Below are 23,031 nucleotides of genomic sequence, written 5' to 3'. Positions count from 1 at the left end.
AGATCTTTGAAAAGTGGCGTAGTCATAAGCTGATGGAGAAGTAATTGCTAGTGAAATACTTCTTAAGTTCTTTTTCTATTTTTCCCCTGTTCAGCACTGTATATGGAACACATTAATGAGTTCTTTATCAACAACTTCTGAAGAGCCAAAATCCACTGCCACTGAGACTTCCCTGAAATGTCACCTTTCAAAGAAAATCTTCAGCAAATTGTCTAATGTTATAAGCTCTGTTTAAAGTATGTTTATAAAACTGCTCACCCATTGAATGAATAACAAGATTAAATTCTAGGTTACTAAACCAGAGCTGCCTGATTTTAGAAAGTCTACAGTCTTTCTAAAAATTGGTGTAGCCATATTTGAGAAATGATTTTCAATAGTCAAACCTAGTCCAGAAACCAGTAAAAAAAACCTCTTCAAGATCCTTATTTTTGTCAAGAATCTTACTACTTCAGTTATTTTTAGCTATTTATACTAATTATTTTTGCCTAATAGTACTCCCTAGACCATCTTTCTAGCATTGGTACAAATCTAAAAACAAGGCTGCAAATTAAAACAGAAAGTATTATTTAGCATAGTGTTACAAAAATAATTTCATTTCCTCTAGAATATATTCTAGGCATTCTGTACTTGCAGATGAAAGGGAGTACTACAAGAGAGCAGAGAAAGAGACACCTATGGCTTATGTTGCTATAGCTATAAGATGCTTAGATTTTCAGTTCCAGTGAATGAATCAATAGAAACCACAGCTTCACTCTCCTCTTTTATTCATCAAAGGCAAAACTGGAAGATGGGTTGCTAAGCAACATCACACTGAAGAGTGCAGGGCTTTGAAATCAGCATTACTGACTCCCCTCCATCCCAGAAGTCTGTTCCATTCAAACCCACTTATTAAGGAGCTAAAACCCCCCACCAAACATGCATTTTTAAAGTAAAAAACAGTAAAAACAGAGAGGTATGACATAAAACCATTTCTTCTGCAGAGAAAGGAAAAAAAAAAAAAAAAAGCAAACAGGAAACCTCAAATTTGTTTATATAAACCAAAGGGTATATAGAAAGGACATTTATTTCTTCTTTGAATATTATATTAAAGCAAGTTTTTTTCAGAAGGACTACTTAGAGCCTTTCTTTTTAAAACTAAAATCCAAAGATGTCTCATTTGTACTCCCATTTTAAAGACCTCATCTATAAAAAGATACCAGTGCCTAGATGGCTAATGGGAATTCAGAAATCTTACTTGCATGGTGTATACATAGCCACAGAAAGCCTAAAGTCTCAGTTCAATTTCTGTCAACTAATTTCTGTATCTTACCATTGTCATGACAATCTGCCACACCCACCTTATGAAAGGCTAATGTCCATCTTATGAGAAAAGCCAATCAGATGCAGATGTCTTGACATTTTTGAAAACACCTTGCACTTATTTTTATTCTGAACTTCAGCTAAATGCTAAGAAATATTGCTTTACTAGAAGCTGCCCCAATAAGTACTTATTCTTCTAATAGTGAAAAAACCCTGCCAACAAGCATTGTTTAATTTATAGCTTACTGACCCCTATAGCCCACCTGTCAGAGTCCCCGATCTTCAGCCTTTTTCAGATCTTTCCATGTTCCTCATTCCACTCCCATAGCATCAGTTTTCCCTAATATACTAAATCTTTCTCCTCTGAGTTCTGTCATGCTACAAAACTTACACGCAAAAAACAGGAGGCTTGTACTGTGCCTGGTACAGTCATGTACACACTGACTGACAGTGTTCAAACAGAAGGACAAAGCCATACCATAAGTTTTAAGGAAGAGGCCACTTATTTAAATGAGTCATCCTAATGACATTCTAATATTGACACAAATCTTGCAGAAGTGTTACAGTCCTGAGACACATCTATTCGTTTTAGTTTAGCTGACCAACAGCTCCAAAGTTACTGGAATTCAGGACCTAGCAGCCACCAGCAGGCAGCATCATTGTCTAAGTGATGCACCTCATTGTATTCAGGAAACAAGGCTAAAAATTCCACAAGATACAGGACTCACTTATTGATAAGCAAGATTAAATACAACAGTAAACGGGCTCCCTTTGGTAGCCTTAACATTGAGTTGTCCTAAAAAGAAACCCAATAATCAAACTGAAAGTGACTTTAGACAATGTCAACCAGAAAAGCTAAAAACTCAAATTGCTTATAAAATATAAAAACTTAATCACTACCATTTAGAATTCCCTTTTCATGCTATAACTTTTCTATTAAGACATACATAAAGTGCTGTTTGAAAACAAAATACAGCAGTGCAACAGCATTTTTCAAAAATTCTGCATCAGTGAAAAGAAACCTGATCTTTGTCCTTCCTTGCACTCATTCATGATGCAACTGTGCCCCTAAAGATCCACAGGTATATTCTGTATGTGAGACAAGATCATAATCCCCTGAAATAAAAGTTACTTTCCTAAAAAGATCTTTTATACAGATGAAACAAAATCAGTGTCAATTTCTGCATATATTACTATATTGTCTATACATACAGTGTTGAAAGACTATCCACTACAAATTAAGAACAGTTCTCTTTATGGAAATCTGACAGGTGGATAATAGCATGAACAGAAAGTAAATTCTGTGTAAGACCTGCAGGATCTATGAAAGTCTTTACTGAGTATTTCCACAGGATATAAATTTTAACTGCTACATCTTCATTAAAAATGTAAATTTATATGAGAACAATACATACAGCTATTTTCTTTCAAGGTTTAAAAAAAAAATAAAGCATGCCTTTAGTATATGTAGAAATAAAATCCTCTCATAATTTAGAAGTACACCTCTACTAATAAAGATTACACTGTAATTATGACGTAATGGGTTACATGAACTAAAATCCATTATTGTTAAAATCTTAACAATACACATCCACTAGATAAGGCAGGTTGTTGTTTTAGTGCTATTTCAAATAAACACAAAATACTGAGTTAGATGTTTAAAATGTTTTTATAATGCTGTAACACTTTGTTATGATGACACTTTACATAAGACACGTGGGAACGGTATTCTATCCTGAATGAGAAAAATACAACTTCTTTCAGGGTTGCAGATTTTTCATAAAAATAATCCAGATCTCTAATATTAAATTCATCACATCCACAGTTTTTTTTTTGCTGATGTGATCTCTGTCACTGCAGTATTTCATTCATAGTTTCCAAAGTCTGATTAACAAAACTCCATGAGTCATACAAAAAACAAATTCAGTTTCTTAGAGATGCACGAGCCTTGTCCAGTATTTCCTTCCTGATCTTCGGATAGTTTGGATGTTCTTTAAGGACCTGTCAAAAGACAATACATCCCAAAAATTCTGAATTGGTAATCCGCCTCATTACTTAGCTTACACATTCTAAAACTAAAATAAAAACATGACAAGGTTGTTTTAAGAATGCACAAATATTGAATTGTGGATAGGGAACACCACACATGCAAGTCAAAACCAACTGTATCAAAGACACTTTGCTTTATTTCCACTGTCCTTTCACCTTGGTGCAAAAGACATGGGGGTAAAGGGCTAAAGCCTCTGGGTGGCTTGAAATGCATGAATCAGAAGGGACCTCTAGAGTGATTTCTGAGGTTTTAAGCATACTTTGCAAAGATTAACAGCCTTTATGTTTTCACCCCCTTGGCTCTTTCTTAGCATATTCTACCTACTTCATCTTCTTCCCTTCAATTCCCTCTTCTCTCTTGCTCTTCCATTCATTTTATCCTTCCTAATTATCTTAATTCATCCCAAAAAGAGCAAATTGTTAATTATTAATTCATAATGTTGCCTCTGCTTCTTTAACAGGAGCCCTTCCTCTTACTCTGCATTTGCTCTGCTTCTGTTTGGACCATACAACGATTATACCTCAAGTTACTTTCTAACAGTGTCTTCTGATACTAATATTTGACTTTATCAAGTTTTTCAGCTATACTTCTGTATGGTTTCACAAGTTGCAACCACATGGCCAAAAGAAGGTGGCTATTTGAATATCCCTTCACATATGATAACCAGCCACTTTTATTTATCTGGTTCCATGGAGCTCAAGACAGAGCAGATTATGAAGAGGATATTTAATTCAATTTAGCTTTTTAGATAGAGCACTTTTCTGATGTTAAGCTATGTATTTTAGAAATGCAAACTCAACCAAAAAAAAGGGTCATTATGTGAAAGAATGTTGCTACAGGAGACAGTGTTAAACACATACAAATTCTACCTTATGGCAAACATCAATTGCATCAACGTATCTCTTCCCTTTCAGGTAATTGAAAGCCAGTTTGTAGCCTGTAATTAAAGAGGTGAGGGGAGAGAGGGAGAGGAAAAACAACTATTTCAGTTTCTATATTTAATTACATAAATACCACATTTGAATTTATTTTGGGTCGCTGTGTGTTTCTAAAGTTAGTATGTTTTTTTTTTTTACTGTTGTCTCATATAAGCCTGGTAATAATCAAAATTTTTACTGAAAGTCACTTCAAATAGTAAATAAAAGTCCTTTACACACTGATAGCTATGTCTGAATCAAAAGGAGTCATTATTCAGGAAAGCATGCGCTACTAGAGAGAATACATAATGGTTGCCTTCTTTCAATTACCATGGTATCCCACAGTTTCTCACTGTGGCCTGCAATACTGTCCCTCTGTAAAGGTAATTCCATTATTAAAGGAGAAAAGTAAAAAACCCAAACCAGATAACAAACTAAGGAATTAAAATGCTATTCAGTACCACTGACAGCAGACCACTGATATAAAAAGTCACATGGAATAGACAAGTCGCAAAGCAACATGCCAGGCTGATACTTTCAACCAAAGAGGTAAAGCTCAAGTATATCAGTCTGGACAGAGACTAGGCCTGAGAAAAAAAACCATTATAAGCATGCAATTTCCAAAATTTGAAATTTTAAATCTTTCATTTCTAAACTTTCCCTTACTGGCAAAGACAGGATCTCATACCAGTTTGTATGGCTTTACTTGCCAGATGGAAATTAGTGCTGCTTAAACCATTTTTGTTCTAATGCATGACAATCCTCACAATGCAAAACTAGAAACAAGTGCACAAAGTACCTCCAGTATCACACTCTCTTTTGTAAGCAGGAACTTCTGAAGTATCATAAAGCAGGATTTTCAAGTGACTGTTCAGTACACCTTTAAACATTTGTAGTTTTTATGTGAGGAAAACCAGTGATACTTTATTTCTATGGAAAGTTAAAAGCAGTCTTTCCAGTTAAAGATAGTTGTTTCATTCCTACCACAGTGCCCAAAATCATACTTTATAGGTTATATATACATGCCTACTGTTGGATTTGTCTGGTTTCCATATTTCCAGGCCATCTCATAATTTATTGCCGCATCCTTATATGCCTGTTCCTTTTCCATTATGTATCCCATGTATTCATAAGCCTTGCAGCATGACTGCAAAATATAAATATTCATTCAAAATTAAGGTAAGCTTGCGTATAATAATACTGACAACTTAATTGCTAAAATAATTCAAGTCCTTATAAATGGAAAACACAAGTGATACTTGTCCTTTGATGACACAATAGTCTTGATTTAAAGTATCTGTGTTACAAATGAGTTATGTGGAATTATTTACTCCAGGTCAAGTACAGAGTTCATCACAGAGGCCACTGCAATGACTCCTACAAAAATAGATATCTCTCTCAGTTAATAATAATCCCACACAACTGCATTTCCAGTCTAGTGTTGTACCTTCCACAAATATTGTCTGGGTTTTTTTCTTAAGAAAGTATGATCATAGCTTTGTTTATTGGAAATGGCTTAAACATTATAATTTTCCAATTAAAGCTTAAAGACAGTCACAAGTCCCTTCTAATCTGCCATCCTCCTTGCTGTAAGCAGAGCCTGTTTATCTAAGTCCCTCATGGGTTTCAAACTTTTTAGAAGAAAAAAAATTATTTGGTAGGCTATGTTTTTACACTTGGTAATTTCTGCAACAAAGCACCATTCATGGTATACACCTGCTCAACAGACCATCTATTTCAAGGTAAGTCTTGTTTTGGGAGATGACTCCTGTTTATCCTCCAGCCAAACAGATTTTGAAGCTGAACACATCCTATTTTAAAGTGGCCTCTTTGGTATGTAAAAAGTACTATACCAAGAAAAGCTGCAGGTGTCTCTCAATTTTATATTTAGAAATAAAAAGTGTTCAAAAAACATCTCTCTCAGAAGTTGCTAAAATGTGACCAAATAATGAACTTAGCTTCTCTACTAATGAATTAATAAAAAAGTATAAGCATTGTATCCTTTTCTAAACCAAATCTGTGCTCTATAAACAGTACCCTGAACCTACAGCATAGGTGAAGGAAAGTCAAGACAGAAAAATATGATCAGCTTTTTGCTGATCAAAATTAAAAATAAGCACAAGCTAAGATCTGTGCTTGATCCCATGTAAAAGCAAGGTATTGTGCAGTTTGCTTGCTCAGGAACCCTGAGGTAAACAACACATTAGACCTCGTCCCCTGACAATCTACCAGACAGTACTGCCACAGAAAAGGATTAACATAAGCATGAAAAAAAAAAAAAAATCCTGCACTGCAGCAGGCTTATGAATGTAAATGTTTAAAAACATAAGATATGAAGATACCATCTCAGTAAATGGAGCAAGTCTCCAAAATTTTTACAGCAACATCTTCATCAATTTTGTGAGACTCAGCAAAATGCATCTCTGACATTTCATAAACACTCCAAGCTTTTAGAGTCCCCTCAGGTGAAGCTTGCATAAATTGCTACAGAACATAAACAAAAATGACTAAGCAGCATTCACAGGTTTGTTTATTACCCTCCAGTGTGAAGTTGCTGGTTTCCTGTCTTGTTTTGGTCTACTTCTCCTTAGTAAGTGAAATGCCAGGCAAATGAACAGATAAATACATTTCAAAATTCTGTTTCAGAGGAAAAGTGAACATTTTGATGAATTAAAATAGAAAGGTACTAAGGTTACTTTACTTGTTCCTTGACTTACCCTGTTATGACGAAGGCATCGTTTCAGAAGTTCACCTGCCATATCATATTTTGCAGATTGAATATATATATCTGCAAGCAGAAGCCAACTCTTTTCAAACTCCTCTGCATCAATGGGATTCCAGCTCATTTTTGAAATCCGTTTTAACTGATTTCTGGCTCGTGGAGTCTGTTTCAAGATCATATAGGCCGTGGCCATTCCCAAAAGTGCTGGTACATGATCCTTCTGCAGTGAAAAGTACAGTTTGGTGCTTTTTTATTTTGATTTTAACATATATATTTTTAAGTAAGAATTTCACCAGGTATTTAAAAACTAAACTAAATCTCAGGAAATAAAGATAGAGTGTTTAATCTTACAGACATGTTTTCCACCTAGTACTGCAATTATTTCTGTAGCCATGATAACCCCCAGGCACAAGAAATGCTAAAAACATCCACAGGTACTTCATCTCACAAGAAAAAAATATCAGATACTATTAAGAGCTATACTTTTTTTATACAAATACTTTAGATAAAATCTGGAGTCACTTGCAAGTTACAAAAAAAGTGGTATTTTTCACTTGAAGAAGTGTCTGTCAAGTATCAGTGAAAGAGACTCTGATTCTTCTTATTAGGTGTACAGCTCCTAAAAATTTAAAGTCTAAACTGTATGCATCCAATCTATATATAAACAAACAGGATTCTTAAAACCCACCATTCTATGCAAGAGCCTCAAAAGCAAGCAGTAAGAACTCCTGGCACAAGTGCAATTTTTGACATACTGCCTTCATTAGTAAAGGATGAGAATGGGGCTCGCATCTTGCGACAGTGACTGCCTCCTACATGCAGAGAGTAGTTCTATCAGCAGCTAACTAAAATGCTTCTTTCTCCTTCTCAATACTCCTGACCCACTGTTGGTATTCTGCCTCTACATCTCTTTCTAAGATTGTGCTGTAAATATGTCACAGTGCGTTGAAAAAAACCCAGATGTCACCAAAAGCTCCTCTTCCACATAATAAGCTCATCCCCTTTCTCCCTCAATAGCCATATCTATCATGGATCAATAATCTCAGAAATCTGAAGAGATTAAAGCTGTGTTTTTATGCAATCCTAGAAGGAAGAATAAATAAATTCCAGCATTTTTCCTGGTGGAACTGTCACCATGTGAAAAAGATGCCACATTCACAGGATCTCAGATCAATTTTGAGCAGGACTGGGAAGCCAGTACTGAAGCAAGAGGAAAACCCTGTTTGTGATTCCCAGGACTGCCTTACACGTAAGGCACACTCAGCCTCAGTATACTCACCTCAGACAAGGTGCAGTTCAGCACACAGTTACAGAGTAGTAGTAACTTACACATTTTATGGCATTTTGATGGACTAAATCTTTCTACCCCTGCTGAAATAAAATCTGTTGAAAGCTGCTGGTAACAGGAACATCCATTATTAATCCTAAAACTAATAACTACAAATAGTTATAAAATATTGAAGATTTCTATAATAAGGATGAATTTTAAGATGATGGATAATCCTGTCCTGCAGTATAAAATCTGTCAAATTGCCATGAAGCACTGCATAGATTTACATCATAAGACAAGGTGCTGGCAAGCCTGGGAATTAAAAAACAAGCCCAGTAACCAAATAGCCTATTCATATTTCAGTAACTAGCAATATTAGCATTTAGTTGGGTCCTAAATTAGCAACTCAACTGGAAACTTCTAAAATATATTGTTATTTCAGAAATGTCTTCCTAAAATTTTACCTAAAATACTCTTTGATAGGAAAATAATCCTTAGAGCAAATAGCACTAACTTGTCACTGTTGCTGAATATAAACTGCAAGACTAGTTTAAAAAAATGTAGTAAGTATGAAAGGGAAGAGTAAGGAAATGAGACAGGTTACTAACCTCAGCCACAACTATTTCCGTGAAAGTGTTCAGTGCTTGTTCAACATTTGATTTTTGTTTGGTTGCCATGAGACAATAATTCTCCATGATTCGCAGTTGAATGTGACCCTGAATGGTTTGAGGCTTGAGCTCCTTCAACAGGTTTCCTGCTGTTCTTACAGCCAACTGCACAGACTCCTGCTTCTCTGTTGAATTACTATTATCAGAAAAAAAAAATGTTCACAGCAGCTTATTTTTTTAATACACACCAAATTAATTACAAGTTAGAACTGCTTCTGTGCTAAAGACATGCCATTTTGTAGAAAAATAGCTTGCTAATAGGCATTCTACTATTGATTCTCTTCAACAGCAGCAATTCCAACCCAACAAACTGATTGTAACATTGCAAGTGACCAGCATTCCAGAGAAAATGTTCTGAACTTTCTGCTTGAGACTGACTTATTACAGCATAGAATGGTCTCTCACAATAACACAGCATACTCAAAGCAGTAGACGATCTCAAAGTTCAAGAGGCAGCAGAAGAAAGAGATGACAGAATAAACCAAGCAAAATTTATTTAATTCACCTACCCTATGTCAGCATCAAGATTTTCAAAGACTTCTCCACCCACAGTTTCATTATCTGGGTTCAAACAAATTTCAATCATGTTGTAGACTGCATTCTGTCCCCAGTCACTGTCCTTCCGAGCTTTATTAAAATGACGCAGTGCATCATTTGGTTCACCTGTGTACCTACATGGATAATTAAAATATTTAAAGCTGGCAAAAAATTTTGTGTTCCAAATTCCCCCCCAAATCCAAAGAAACTCAAATATTTAAAAACAGATGACCCATTTGCACACACTGATACTGCAAGGTTTGGACAGCATGCATACTATTGCAAGGAACTTGTTTTTGCAAACTAAAAATAGTCTGACAAGTTATAAAATGTGAGGATTAATTGTATTGCATTATTGAACCTGGAAGAACATCCTGAGATATTCAGAGAAACTGAGAATTTCCTAAAATCCTGATAGCTTAATTAAATCAACATAGCACCTTTAAATGATAATAGATGACAAGAAAATGAGTTTAAATCTATACTACATCATCAAATGAATCTTATCTTAATTATAATTGCAAGTACCAAAGATACAGTCCTTTGCAGTAGTGAAATCCTGGTTCAAGCTTTGTTCGGGAAGAATGTTTTTCAGCCATTGAAAGAAATCTTGGGACTTCTTCTAATTTCCCGGCTCTTCTTAACAGATCAATTAATCGAGAGAGGGTTGCATAGTTATCTAAACATATAAATAATTAGGAGATTGTAGTTCTATTTATTTGCTATATGAATAAGTTTAGAAACAAAGAGCCTGCCTTAATTTTTCACATATAAAAATGAGATATGATTTAATATATATGGAATACTACACAGTAACCTCAGATACAAGAATGAAGATGTCAAGTGATACTTGCAATATCTTTATACAGGTTTTTATAGAAGTATAATTGTACTTCACTTTCAAAAGCATGCAAAAGCATTTGCTGCACTCTCATGACTTCTTTCCAAGTCCATTTAAAACTTTACGTTCATGATAGAAAAATTTTAATATATTTCAGTAGATTTCTCTCTGGTCCCAACTTGAAAATTGCTAAAAAAGCTTACTGCTGTCCAAGACAAGTTTCCTTTATTAGTCTTCAATTTATTTCCTTTATTAGTCTTCTTTGTGTTCATGTGCTTGACATTTTTAGTACAAAAGAAAGTGCTTTACAGCGAATAAGTAAATAACACACTATTTGTATTTGGCTTAAGGTAAACTATGCACATTATATTGCAGTAAATTACTGTATCTACAACAAATAATTTTTATCATATTCCCCTAAAATATCTTTGTGTTTTTATATATGGTAATGGTCTTTGGCTTTAGTATCTTTTACATTATATATAAAATATTTCTTTTTAATTAAGCAAAGAGTTTTTATTCAGCTATTTATTAGAACTATATATCAGAACAAATTAGAAGTATGAGTGCTAAATATTCACCTGGCTTGCGTTCCAGGAGCTGCTGGAAATGAAAAACAGCTTGTTCGTAATCTTGCTTCCTGAACATGAGGTCAGCCATCATCTACAGTATTGAACAATTTAAGAGAAAACAGAGCAATATATTATAAATTGTGAAAATGTAAAATAAAAATTACAAATAATGAATTCTGGTTATGTGCAGAGACAAAACTTTAGCTTTAAAGTGCAGTAGGAGCTGCACAAGAAGTAAAATCACTTGTGCTTTTTATTACACTCTGGAAAACAAACATGATATATAACGCGGGTAATAATGAACACCTTTTCACATAAGGTTAAAATTAAAAGGTAATTAAGTAGTCTGCCATATCTTTTTTGCATAGTTTCACTCCTACTTTTCTTTCCAATAACTGAAGATTATGCACATGGAAAAGCAATGTTAAGGAAAAAGATAGATGATAGCTTTTTACCTTCAGCAGGGAAGGTAAAACAAGTTATTTAATTTCAGTTTCTCTCCACTGACAGCTAGCTAATATCGAGTAGATTTAATAACATATTTCAAGAGTGCCATTACTTCTGTTCATGCACCATACTAGAATGAATTTCAGATGTTAGATTGCTATGAGAAAATAAATTATTCCCATCATAAAATAATTTTGCTCCTAGTGTGTTATATCAAAAGTTACTCAGTCCATTGAGCTGTCTTTTAGGCCAAGAAGCATACAAGTCCTGGACAAAAATATGCAGCTGTAATTAAAACTTGTTAAGTAGGAATATGATTAACTACAGTTGAATGAAGCTATAAAATTACCTTAAATACATAGTTCTTTTCTTCTAGCACTTTTAAGAAAGTATTTTTTGTAATATTACTGTGCTGGAAAAATAGCTTCTTCCTTGAATATTAGCCAATTATCAATAGAGCATGCATTGAGCCATACATTATGCAGTCTTACTACAACTACTTTTTCTTTTACTTCTAAAGACTCATTTTATATTGAGATAGAACAATGGCTATGATTGCTAGAAACTTCATATTGAAACATCAGGTGGCATAAACAGGGAAACATTTTGTTGCCATGAATATTTCACCTTTTTTTAAAAATCACAAAGCTGTAGGCTGTTTTAAAAGTAGTGCTTTATGAATATATCATATTGCAGGCACACAAACTTCAGAAAGCATTGATGCAGGATTAGTATAACACATACCATTGTTGCTGCTTCATTATCTTGGTCGTTCTTCAGCAGTAAGGAACACTGATGTTGACAGGCATCAGTATCGTCTTGTGCAAGATATAAACGTGCAAGTTCCAACATTGCCTGTATATTAAAATATTTAACTGTATGTAATTTGAAGATGAAGAAAGTTGGTTCAGTTCTGAGTATCTGAGTACCTGATATTATAGGGCTCCATGAAAAAATTGTGTCTCCACTAAAGAGAGAGCCTTTTCTGTTGTTTCCTGTGGGCTCTCTGTCAATTAATGTAATCCATTTGCATTCCCTCACCTTTTAAAACAGACAAAATTTCCTTCTTCTGAGGATATTCTAAAGGTACATTGAAAACAGGGCTGCTGAGATAGTATTGCTCTGAAGACACCAGTATTTTGGTAGGAATAATATTCTTCAAAAAATATAAGTGAATGTACTTTTAAATGTATTGAAAAAAAGCAAATATCTCCTTAACATTCACCAACTAATTCTGGTATACAAGAAAGTTTCAGAAGAAACTATTTTCTTATTTGCATTTCCAACCTGCCACATTAAGATTCTGTGTGAATCCACTGCTGAAAAGCCACCAGAGTAAATATTGACAAACTGAAATGTACACCAGCATACATTCTTAAAGCTAAAGTCCCATCATAGACTACTCTAAAGAATATGCCATAGAAAAGTTTACAAACATGAGTTACCACAGATTTAATCAAGTTTCTATTAAAGCAAACAGAAGGTGAACTGATCGCAAAGCAAAATTAGCCATACTTAAACTGTCTCTCCTGCTTAATTTTAAATGGTGTTTTGATTTTGTTTCCAAAGAAAGGCATTTATAATTGCATCATAATTCTTTCACTAGTTACACTGTTCAGAACATGCAGGCTTCTAGCACAGTTTTAACAACTGCTTTCTTCCTACTTCCTGTTCTGTTCATACTCGAATGTATACCATGAAATTCTGAAACAGGAAGGCAGGTGGGTAAGCACTGAAATGAGAGAGAGAATGCGTGCATGCTAGAACTTTAACTACGGAAGTTTTCTTTAGCTGCTGCTCTTATGTGCACAAATCAGTGGGATACCAAAAGGCAGTCTTGGAGTCAAGGAACACTTACTGCAGGAAGCAAAAGAAGCCAGCTAAATTAGAGTTCTACACTAGATTCTAGCGAGTGGAAGTGGTCTCAAAATTATCAATTCCAACACAAATAACAATGATGCTATGGAATGGCGTGCATGATGCAATCCACAATCCCCTTCAAGTCTCCATCTGGAAACTGCACTGCCTCTTACCTGATCAAAGAAACAAAGGGAGGGTACAACCTACCAGATTTCACCATGTAAAACAAAACAAAACTCCCCTAAGACATGGACTGCAATCTCTTCACATTTACCTGAATAAATGCAGTATTGCAATCCATTTTGGGTTACTTTAGCTAAAATACAGGAGATTTTGTTCTGACGAAACAAGGTACAGATAACTTCAAAGCAATTTCCATTATTTCCATATAAAATTTTAAGAAAAGTAAACTCTGAAGGTGCAGAGAAACAGATGGACTTTTAACAGCTCAAAATAATATTTTGCAATCTATAAGAATTCAATTCTAATCTTGTACTAGCAATGCTTTCAAAATGTAGAGAGGAAAAGTTCAGATCTATTGAAACGATAAAAATATACTGAGATGAATACTATGAATAAACCCACCAATATTTGCTGGCTAACAAAATATTTTGCTTTCATTACGCAACAAGTGGGCAGCAAGTTCTTCATCAGAAATTCAGACTTTTTCAGACTTTTTTCTAAGATGTCACTGTATTCTGTGTTGCTAGCAAAGTAGGATTAAAGCAAAAAATCTTCAGTAATATCTTACAGATATTTAGTACAAATGTAGACATCTTTTAACAATGGGAATCTCTCAGAAGTATGATTTTAGTAAAAACTGAAGGGAAATGCCATGCTGGTATTTCAGTACTGGTATGAAAGACAAAGTAAGGCTTTGATACTGATAAAAAAGCCACAGCTGTACCTGTACCATGACAGGCAGTCTCCTTCCTCTTAATGGTAGAATGGGGAAATCACCATTTTAAGGATGTTTTTATTCCCTTCCCAATTTATTTTTCTTCTCCATATTATTCTTAGAAGATGCCTTGAGAAAAGCCTGTCTCAAATAGGCTGAAACTGCAACTTTAGGAAGGACCTAGATTCTTGGAACCACAACACATGAGTTCAAATATTAAAACTAAGTGATGTATTTAGCAACTCACGCATGTGACAGCTGTTCAATAACAAGCATCAAAATAAGAAGTCTTCACATAACACCTAAGTATATAACATCATGATACAAAATCATGGCAAATGAACAAAAATTGTATTTACTTATTTTTAATCTAGAAAAACCTCACTAAAGATGACTCTTAATTTTTGTTCTCATTATAACTAAAAATTTCTTAGACTTTTGCTTCTCTCTCTCTTATCTCCAAAGCCCAGGGTTATGAAATGATAAGAAGGAAGAGAAGGATAAACTAAATCCAAATTTACCTGTATTCATCAACCTGTGAGAAAGAGGCTGTGCAGAAAAGAGAGAAGCAGTACAATAATCCTGCTCAAGAACAGCAACATTTTGTGACTAAAATCAGAATCCTACCAAGTCCAGATAAAAGTCTAAAACTGCTAAACTAGACACAGAAAAGACAGAAATTGTCTGTACTGACTAAAATCACTGGGAGTTCATTACAGAGGACAAGCACCAAGCAAGACTGAAACAATCTCCACCAGTACTGGTACCTGAAGACAGGCTCACTGTAAGTGCATGCAGACACCAGTTGAGTCAAGAGTTCTTGTAAGAGAGAGAAGTCTGCAGGGCATGCAACTATTCTATCATGATAACCAATGAAGGGGAGAAAGTTCAAGATTCTATATATATCATGAAGCAGAAGTAATTGCAAGTTATTCTCTTCTGTGGATAACTGGAAAAATGTTCTGCTGCATCTAAAAACTGAATGGAAAAACAATGCAAAATAGACAGAGGGAGAACTGACCTTGTTATTGGTTTCACAGTGAACAAGGGCTTCTTTGTAAAATTTAATTGCTTTTTCATAGTTTCGCTGGGCTGTCGAATGTTTTGCAATCTCAGCACAAATCTCAGCTGCTAACTGTTTCTGTGCAGGAACTGCATCCAGCTGTTCTACTTGAGCCCGTTTAAGCACTCTGCCTTGTAATTCCCGAGCCTGGTGTGGGGAAAGCAGTGAGCAGTCAAAAATTCTCAAAGGAATTAATTTCATTTATCTACTATAGTGTACTTGGGTTTTTTAAAAAGAAGGAAGCACTAATACTATTCTGCTTCTTACACTCCTATCATTTTGCCTAGCAAGGAATTAGAACTAAAACACAAAATAACATCTGGGGAGAACTTCTAGCATCTCTTTAAAAACTGCTTAAAAGGGATTTTTACTAACGGAAAATTGGGAAGAAAAAGTCAACTCTGAGAAAGAATAAGGAAAAAAATAATTAAGAATTTAACAAAGTTAACCTTACCAATATTGGTATTTAAACCCTTACATACAATTACCTTTCTAACCAATCTGCAGACTTTTCTTGCTGGTCAGAAGATGCTACCAAGGCATTTCTGTTACCTTCACTTTCACAGAGTGAAAATATAATGGAATAGAAAGTACTGACCGCACTTCTTGCTAAAACCTTTTGTTGAGAAAGCATTTTCTAAGGGATTAAACCACTAGCTTCTAACGTTTTTCTTTCAAGCCTCAGTCTGAGGGAGAGTATTGAACTGCAGAATGAACAGATTTTATTATTGCTATTTAATACTAATACTGCTGTTTAGCAGTACAACAAAACAACAGGTACCCCTTGAAAGCTGTTTCATCTTGCTCTGTGAATGGTTTTCAATGCTGAGCTAAAGATAAGTAATCTAGTTGCCCTCATGGCCAATTTCATTCTCACCTGATATGCTAAAACTATGAAGTATGAACACAAATGAAGGCAAAGTAAGACTTTTCTGATCTAAAATTCAGATAACACTGACTGCAAAAAGCTCAGACTGTGTAACATCTTACATATTTTACATTTCACAGCACTGACACTGTATCCCTAGCGTACACTCATTTTCCACATTCACACGGATAGTGTGGTTAGAATATGGGATGAAAGTGAAACCAGAGGTAAACATGAGGGCATTGCAAGTTTTCACAGGTATTTTTGGTTTTCCTCTTTACCTGTTGTAATGAAACAATAGCTCTGTCAATCTTCTCCATTTTGCTGTAAATTTTTGCCAGAAGTACCTGATAACGTACATCTTCCATCAGAGAAGACAACTCATTAACTATAAGAATGAGATTAAATAAACATTATTCTTGCAGGAACTGATTCCAGTAAAGTCAAAGGAAGAAGAAACTCATCACATCCTCCAGGCAAGAGCTTACATGAAAAATTCACAGCTCCATCTTACTTATTTAGAATTGTGATCTGACTTGGTGCATTGCTGGTGGGCAGAGTATAGTAGTAAAGAGAATAAAACATTACAGACGATAAACAAAATAAGATTTAAGGCCAAAGATATTGAAAGATGCAAACAGAATTTAAAAAATTGACTGTCTGGTCTATTTGCATTTTCAGACATGAGAGAAAATATTTTGATGTTAGTGGACAAGAAATAAAGCCATTCCTGACATTTCTTGTCTAAATCCTGCTCAAGTCAACGAAAAATGTCCAAATTGATACAATGTGCTAGTCCTCATGGAAAAAGCATAAGACTGTTGGAGGACATTTCTAGCCAGACTATGCTTCTTCTAGAGTCTGGAACAGACACGAATACAGAGTTATTTTAACTAAATATTTCAGTATCTACTTAAAAGCAGCAGGAGGCTTTTGAATAGTTAAAATAAATATGCATAAATTAGTATTTGAAAAATTCAAGCCTTCTCTGGCTTAAATTTTACGCTATTGACAAAGCAGTATCTTGATCACAATTCCACATTAAAATACAGATGCCACCAAAAATTTTGTATCTTTATTAACATTAAGGAGCTGTATTCTATCAGAAAACTGGTCTTCAAGGTGCTCTAATTGTGACATGTTATTGTAAATCAGAGATCGGACTGTGTACCTTAAACCATGTAAGATAATTCCCTTCAGTATATTTGTTATAATTCACTTCTTCTCCCAAACAAAGGATATTCAAGCAAATAAAAAATTATTAAGCTGTTCAATAATTAGAGAATGTGTATGTCTCAAAACATTTAAAAAAGACATTAATAAGACCTTTTGCTTCATTTTAAAACCGAAGATAAAATTTTAAAGTACATGGGACAAACTGTATTTACTGCTAATTATTTCAAGCTGTCTTGAGAATGACTATTAAATTAGCCAGATCCTCAAAGGCTTAGCTAGGACAAGAATACAATGTTAAATCACAGGACTTTTTCAGTTAAGAAGTAAACAGGATGGAAAACCAAGATGCCCCTACAAAGCATGAAAGTGATAGTGACACAAGAAAACCTTACAGAATGGACTACTAATAATACTGCTTCTCTATTCAGACATCCACAAAGGTTAACAAAAGTAATTAAACCACCGCAAAAAAGTACCCATGTACCCATTTACTCCCTAGTCATGCAGAAAACACAAGTAACAGTAGAAATTGTATGTTTTCCTGTGAATTAATAACAGTCCTACCAGGCTCATGATCTAAAGCTTGCTGCAGTACTTTTTCTGCCTGTTCATACTGCTTCAGTTTCATTAAAAGCTCAGCCAAATCATAGCAAAGGAAGTTCTGCTGACCATTTCTCACTGCAGCCTCATAGTAATTGATTGCCTTGAAGAAAGAAGTAAATGTTTGTGAATAATTTAAAGACAAATCTTAAAGACAACAACCTTGTTACTTAGGTATTTAATGAATGTTGCTTACAATTTTCTTTACGTTTTTCAATGGAGAATTAATAAAACATGGGCTTGAGTGCAGGCCCAAACCCACTGCAAGTCACGAGAACTACAGTTCAACAGATCTGAATCCACCAATGTGTGGATCTACCAACTGTGCCTTTGGCCAGATGATCTGAAGGGAATCTACAAAGTTACTTTCAGGACAAAACGCCTATTTTAGCGCTCTGAAATATAATACTTTTTCCCAAGCAAAGTCCACATGTTGACACAGTAATCAACTGACCTAACACAGTACTTATAGAATACCTTTGAGTAGTTATGTGTTTTGATTAGGGCTTTTCCAATTTTACTTGCTAAAGATGGATCTTTTGGATTTTTCTTCAAGGCCTGCTCGTAGACTTCTATGGCTTCATCAGGCTTTAACAGTAAAATATAAACACATATAAGTCAAAGATTATGATAAAAGGTATATGAAGAAAACAAAATCTGGTAACAACTCCAGGAATGACCGCTAAGCACTACTGATTCATAAGCTACAATACTTGAGAGAGAAGAATGGTTACTATAAAACTGCAGGAAATGTAAAGCCCATGTAAATTAACATTTTTGTGCTAAAAAAAATAAACTTCATCCTTTTTTTCACTGCAATTTCTCTACTAATGTCTTCACTAGATAACAAAGAGGCACATGTACTAGTGTGATAATTCTTCATTAAGGAGAAAATTACATACAAATATTAATAAGAAAATAATCATGAATCATCTACAGATGTCTAAACTAGTAATCTAAACTATCAATTGCATGTCCTAACTCAATCTATTTTTTAATATATTAATTTAAACATATAGCTTTAAAATTCCCATGTCCACTTGACTACATTGTCTTCTGCCAATACTAAATAGCATTTCCAGATCATCAAGAAAGCAAAGGATACAAAGAATGTATAGGAACTATACAACTAAAAATTTTAAGTAAAGCCATCAGCATGAGAACTAAGTTACCTTCAATTATTCTAAGTTTCAGAACATTATACTAAACATTTCCAGCTTCTTTGTAATTTCTATTTAGCTCTCACTCTAGATACCTGTTAATCCTACAAAGCAGTGCTCTTTTAGAAAATATTCCCTCCTTGACTTTCACCAAGTAAGCTTTTAGAAGAAATGTATTTTCAACAGTTTTTAATTTTGACATTTAGTCATAGTCAATATTTATTGTTTTATATCCTAAAGCAATTTCTGTTTGACAAACATCAATCAATAAGAGTCAGCATGCCACAATGTTTCAACTAGACAAAGTCAATAAACTACTCAAATATTCTATTCTTCTCCAGCAAGCACTCACCTCTTGAATATTCATGTATGCATCACCAAGAAGAAGAAAAGTATGAGCACTTGGTAGTTTTTCTACTAGGTCACTGGAAACAGAAGACAAAACCTTGCTCAGTATTTAATATGTCAATAGTGGCATCTAAACAAGAGGAGGGCACAACAATTTTATCCTGTGCTGATTTTAGTTTCTATTTCTGAAAATACACCAAAAAACCCTTAAAATATCTTTTCAAAATAAGACTCTCAATTATAGTTTTAAAAATTACCACATTCACTCAAATGAATTAATGTCACTAAATATTTCCCATTTACTGCAACAGAAAGAAAAAATGAGTTCACCATGCTATCAGTAAACATCTTGAAAACTATCTATGCACACTACTAACTTTTACCTATAGCAGGCAGCATATAATTTCTTATCTTTCTTATACTGAAGATAAATATCAGCCATTTTTACTTTAGCTTGGACAAAGTAAGGCTGTTCAGGTGTAATATTGCGGAGCATAGTCAAGGCATGTTTCACATCTCCTTGAGCAATTGCCAGATCTGCATTTGCAATCACAACTCTTAGTTCCTCGGGTGTTCCAGAAAATTCATTAATGGCATCTTGGATGACTACAGCAGCTTCATGCTGCAAATAATAAAAATGATAGAATTAATTTAGTTCTTGTCATTGAACAGCAAAAAATAAAGACATCATAAGCATTTTACGGGCATTATGCAAACCAAGCAAAAAACCCACAAAAAACACAAACCATAGTATTCACTTGTTTTGCTATAGTGTTTTTGATTTTTAAATAAAACTCCTGTGATATTGACTACCACAGAAAATTTTAGTACAGAAAATTACATTTGCATTGCATATATAGAAGTACATGCTCAAACTTCAACTAGAGAATGTCTTTAGTATCTTGGTCCTGCTTTGAGCTGATTTGGGCTGGCCTCCAAACCACAGGACTGTATGGCTTTTGTTATATTCTTACACTTATGTAGTGTTGTATTGCTTATCCAGACACAGCTAATAGCTGGGATGATGATCCAAAACTACTGCTCATAGCATTCTGACAACAAACAGAGACCTACAGCCCTGCAAATCCTCTTGGTAAAAGAAGTGATGGTTTTCTGTTCTGAACTAATACAAATGGGACTGGGAAGAGGGAATTGTTTTCAGGTGTGTTTGTATTTTAGCAGGTTTGCCATCTTACCAGTTCTCCATTCAAACGATGAGCTTCTACCAACTCCAGGAACACAGACACACGATCACTTGTATCAATTTCAATACTTTTTCCTTTTGTTTTTGAGGAAGATATAGGTTTTCTCATTCCAGGCAAATTTCTTGCCATCTGTAAGGTTTTAATAGCTTCTGGAATTTCTCCCAGCTTCTTTTGCGCTTGCGCCTTAATTAAGTGATACACAGGATGTTCTCTCACCTAAAAAATATAGAAGATAAAGATTTTCCAAATTTTACTTGATGTAAAGTATTCAAATACCTTGCAAGATTTTTCCAAATTTTGATTTTAGTTTATTTTTCCCTCCAAATAGACACAAATTCAATTTCAGGAATTTACTTACAAAAATATAAGAATTATCAGAGTATGCAAATTAGTAATTTAGTAAGCTTTTAATTACAAAGAAATACTATTACACGGGACGAGACTTTGGGATATAACATAATTGCTGCTTTATTTTAAACTAAACTGAATTTTAAGGTATTCTGAGTGTCTCCCACACTGCTACATGCACATTTTACCAGACTTTTAATTAAAAGAATCATAATACAACCATAATTTGGCACAAGTCCTGCATGCCAATCTTCACCATTCTAAAACATACTTCACATGAAACAAAAAGACTATAAGAGAAATATATCTGTGTAAAATGGCAAGGACCTCAATTAGTAGCTAATTAGATATTAATCTTCAGCTTTCTTGTATCACTTGTATCAGGGATGATAGTTTTCAGTTAAGCCGTCTCAAGACACTTGGGCAGAACTCAGACCTAATGAGTGATGTGCATGTATTGTGTTCCCAACTCTCTGCTAATCCTACATTCAACTAATGTCAACAAATCAAAAATCCCATACTGTAATGCGTAAGACCCATGAAGTGTAACTTGTGAGGTGCTAGTTTTGTCTTAATGATCATTTATTTGATAAATATTCAGATACCACATTTATATAAAAATTTAGATGTTCAATTTGAAGTGGAAGAGTTATAAAAATTTCAGTTGAAAATTATGATATACGAAACCTTACAACTTCAGATGACTGACTGAATAAAATTATTTTGTTCTTTCGTTCAACTCACCTCAAAATTATAGCTTAAACAAGTTTCCAAGGACTGAGAACATAGCTTGGTATTGTTCTGAGCCAAATACACCTGGGCCATCAGTAAGTGTGCATCTGCATAAGAAGGGTTCCTTTCTAGACAGTAATGTAGATTACTATAGGCTGCTTCAATATCCCCTAGGAAGTGGAGAAAGGAAGGGAAAGTGAAAAAGCAGTTAATATGAAATATAGAGGTTATTATATACATATCATTTTTATTTGTCAATTCCCAGAATCTAGTGAATAAACTCATATACAAAGTATTATAACGTTATGACATGAAATCAAAAGCAGGTCAAAGATACAGTATTTTCCCATTGCTCCATCCGTAAATCATTCAATAAATTCACGTTGGAAAAAAATAGATTAAAAAATACTCTATTTATATGTCTGCACAATTAAGATACTCTCATATAAAGAACAAAAAAGGGAAGAGCAAATGTTCTTCACTTAGCTGTAACATAGTGTTCTGCAGTGAACAAAAAATATTCATTATTATTTACAAGTGTGAAATTAATTTTTTATATTAAATAAACTAAGGAAACATTTAACTACCCATTCATACAGCTATTACCTGACAAGTACTTCACTTTTGCAATTAAAAAGACAGCTTGCTGAAGACCAGGCACAGTTTTTACAACTGTTTCAAGAACTGAAGCACAGTGCTTGAGAAGTGGTGAAGGAGACTGCCCAGGACTTGCAGGCTAGAAGCAAACAAACAAGTAAGTAATACAAAAGGAACCCCAAGAAACTAACTAAACCCAGCATTTGAGTCAACAGGTTTTAGATTTAGATTTCATTTTAAGTCTGAGCTTCACTTTAAACTCAAATGAGCCTTAGCAAAGCCATGTTATTTCCTTCAGTCAAAACAGCTTTTGTTGTGAAGAACTATAAAAATAAGTTTGAAATTTAAGGGACCAACTTCTTAATATCAGCAGGAACACAAGACAGTCTCAGACTTCAAGGATGACAAAACACTTCAGAACTGACATACGCAGAAGAGTCAGGCCATAAACATTTGGTTACACATTCTGAATTATCAGACCAACTCATCCAACACAGCAGTACCATTAATTAAATTTCAAGAAGGCTGAAGCTGGAATGGATGATGAGAAGGTTGGGAAGAAAAGGCTCCAGTCCTGTCATGCCTACCCTCATCCCATGTCAAAGAAAATATCCATACTGCGAGCAACAAATTGAAAGCAGAAGCTGAAAAATACCTACTTTCATGCAAACTGGTAGTACAATATATCATATTTTAGCTGCTCCTTATCAGAAATATTACTCATTTCCCTCTACTATCTTAGCTAGTTGCTAACTGGTTTATACATTAAAAAAGGTAAAGGCAACCTAAACATCATTCTGTTCACAAATAATATTTCTACAGGACCCAAAACCAAAATGGAAGCCTCCACCAC

The 23,031-nt window shown here is 34.4% G+C and overlaps 1 protein-coding gene across 2 annotated transcripts in view; it reads right to left on the bottom strand.

Moving 5' to 3' along the window:
• Positions 1-2,949: 2,949 nt before the first annotated feature.
• Positions 2,950-23,031, bottom strand: part of TTC21B (tetratricopeptide repeat domain 21B) — a 31,573-nt gene continuing 11,491 nt past the window's right edge. For both annotated transcript variants that reach the window (XM_056496201.1, XM_056496202.1), the window contains 18 exons: positions 22,188-22,317; positions 21,594-21,751; positions 20,493-20,717; positions 19,680-19,918; positions 19,301-19,373; positions 18,266-18,376; positions 17,753-17,891; positions 16,294-16,400; positions 15,103-15,291; positions 12,068-12,178; positions 10,886-10,967; positions 9,992-10,142; positions 9,436-9,597; positions 8,867-9,062; positions 6,984-7,208; positions 5,293-5,413; positions 4,219-4,286; positions 2,950-3,300 (listed from right to left, as the gene is read on the bottom strand). In XM_056496201.1, the coding sequence (XP_056352176.1) occupies positions 3,223-3,300; positions 4,219-4,286; positions 5,293-5,413; positions 6,984-7,208; positions 8,867-9,062; positions 9,436-9,597; positions 9,992-10,142; positions 10,886-10,967; positions 12,068-12,178; positions 15,103-15,291; positions 16,294-16,400; positions 17,753-17,891; positions 18,266-18,376; positions 19,301-19,373; positions 19,680-19,918; positions 20,493-20,717; positions 21,594-21,751; positions 22,188-22,317 (2,565 nt within the window). In that variant the 3' untranslated portion in view covers positions 2,950-3,222. The remainder of the gene's footprint in view (positions 3,301-4,218; positions 4,287-5,292; positions 5,414-6,983; positions 7,209-8,866; positions 9,063-9,435; positions 9,598-9,991; positions 10,143-10,885; positions 10,968-12,067; positions 12,179-15,102; positions 15,292-16,293; positions 16,401-17,752; positions 17,892-18,265; positions 18,377-19,300; positions 19,374-19,679; positions 19,919-20,492; positions 20,718-21,593; positions 21,752-22,187; positions 22,318-23,031) is intronic.

Source organism: Oenanthe melanoleuca, chromosome 7 (assembly GCF_029582105.1).
Source record: "Oenanthe melanoleuca isolate GR-GAL-2019-014 chromosome 7, OMel1.0, whole genome shotgun sequence".
Lineage (NCBI taxonomy): Eukaryota > Metazoa > Chordata > Aves > Passeriformes > Muscicapidae > Oenanthe > Oenanthe melanoleuca.
Note: the sequence above shows the minus strand (reverse complement) of the source record. Positions and strands in the feature narration are given on the sequence as shown.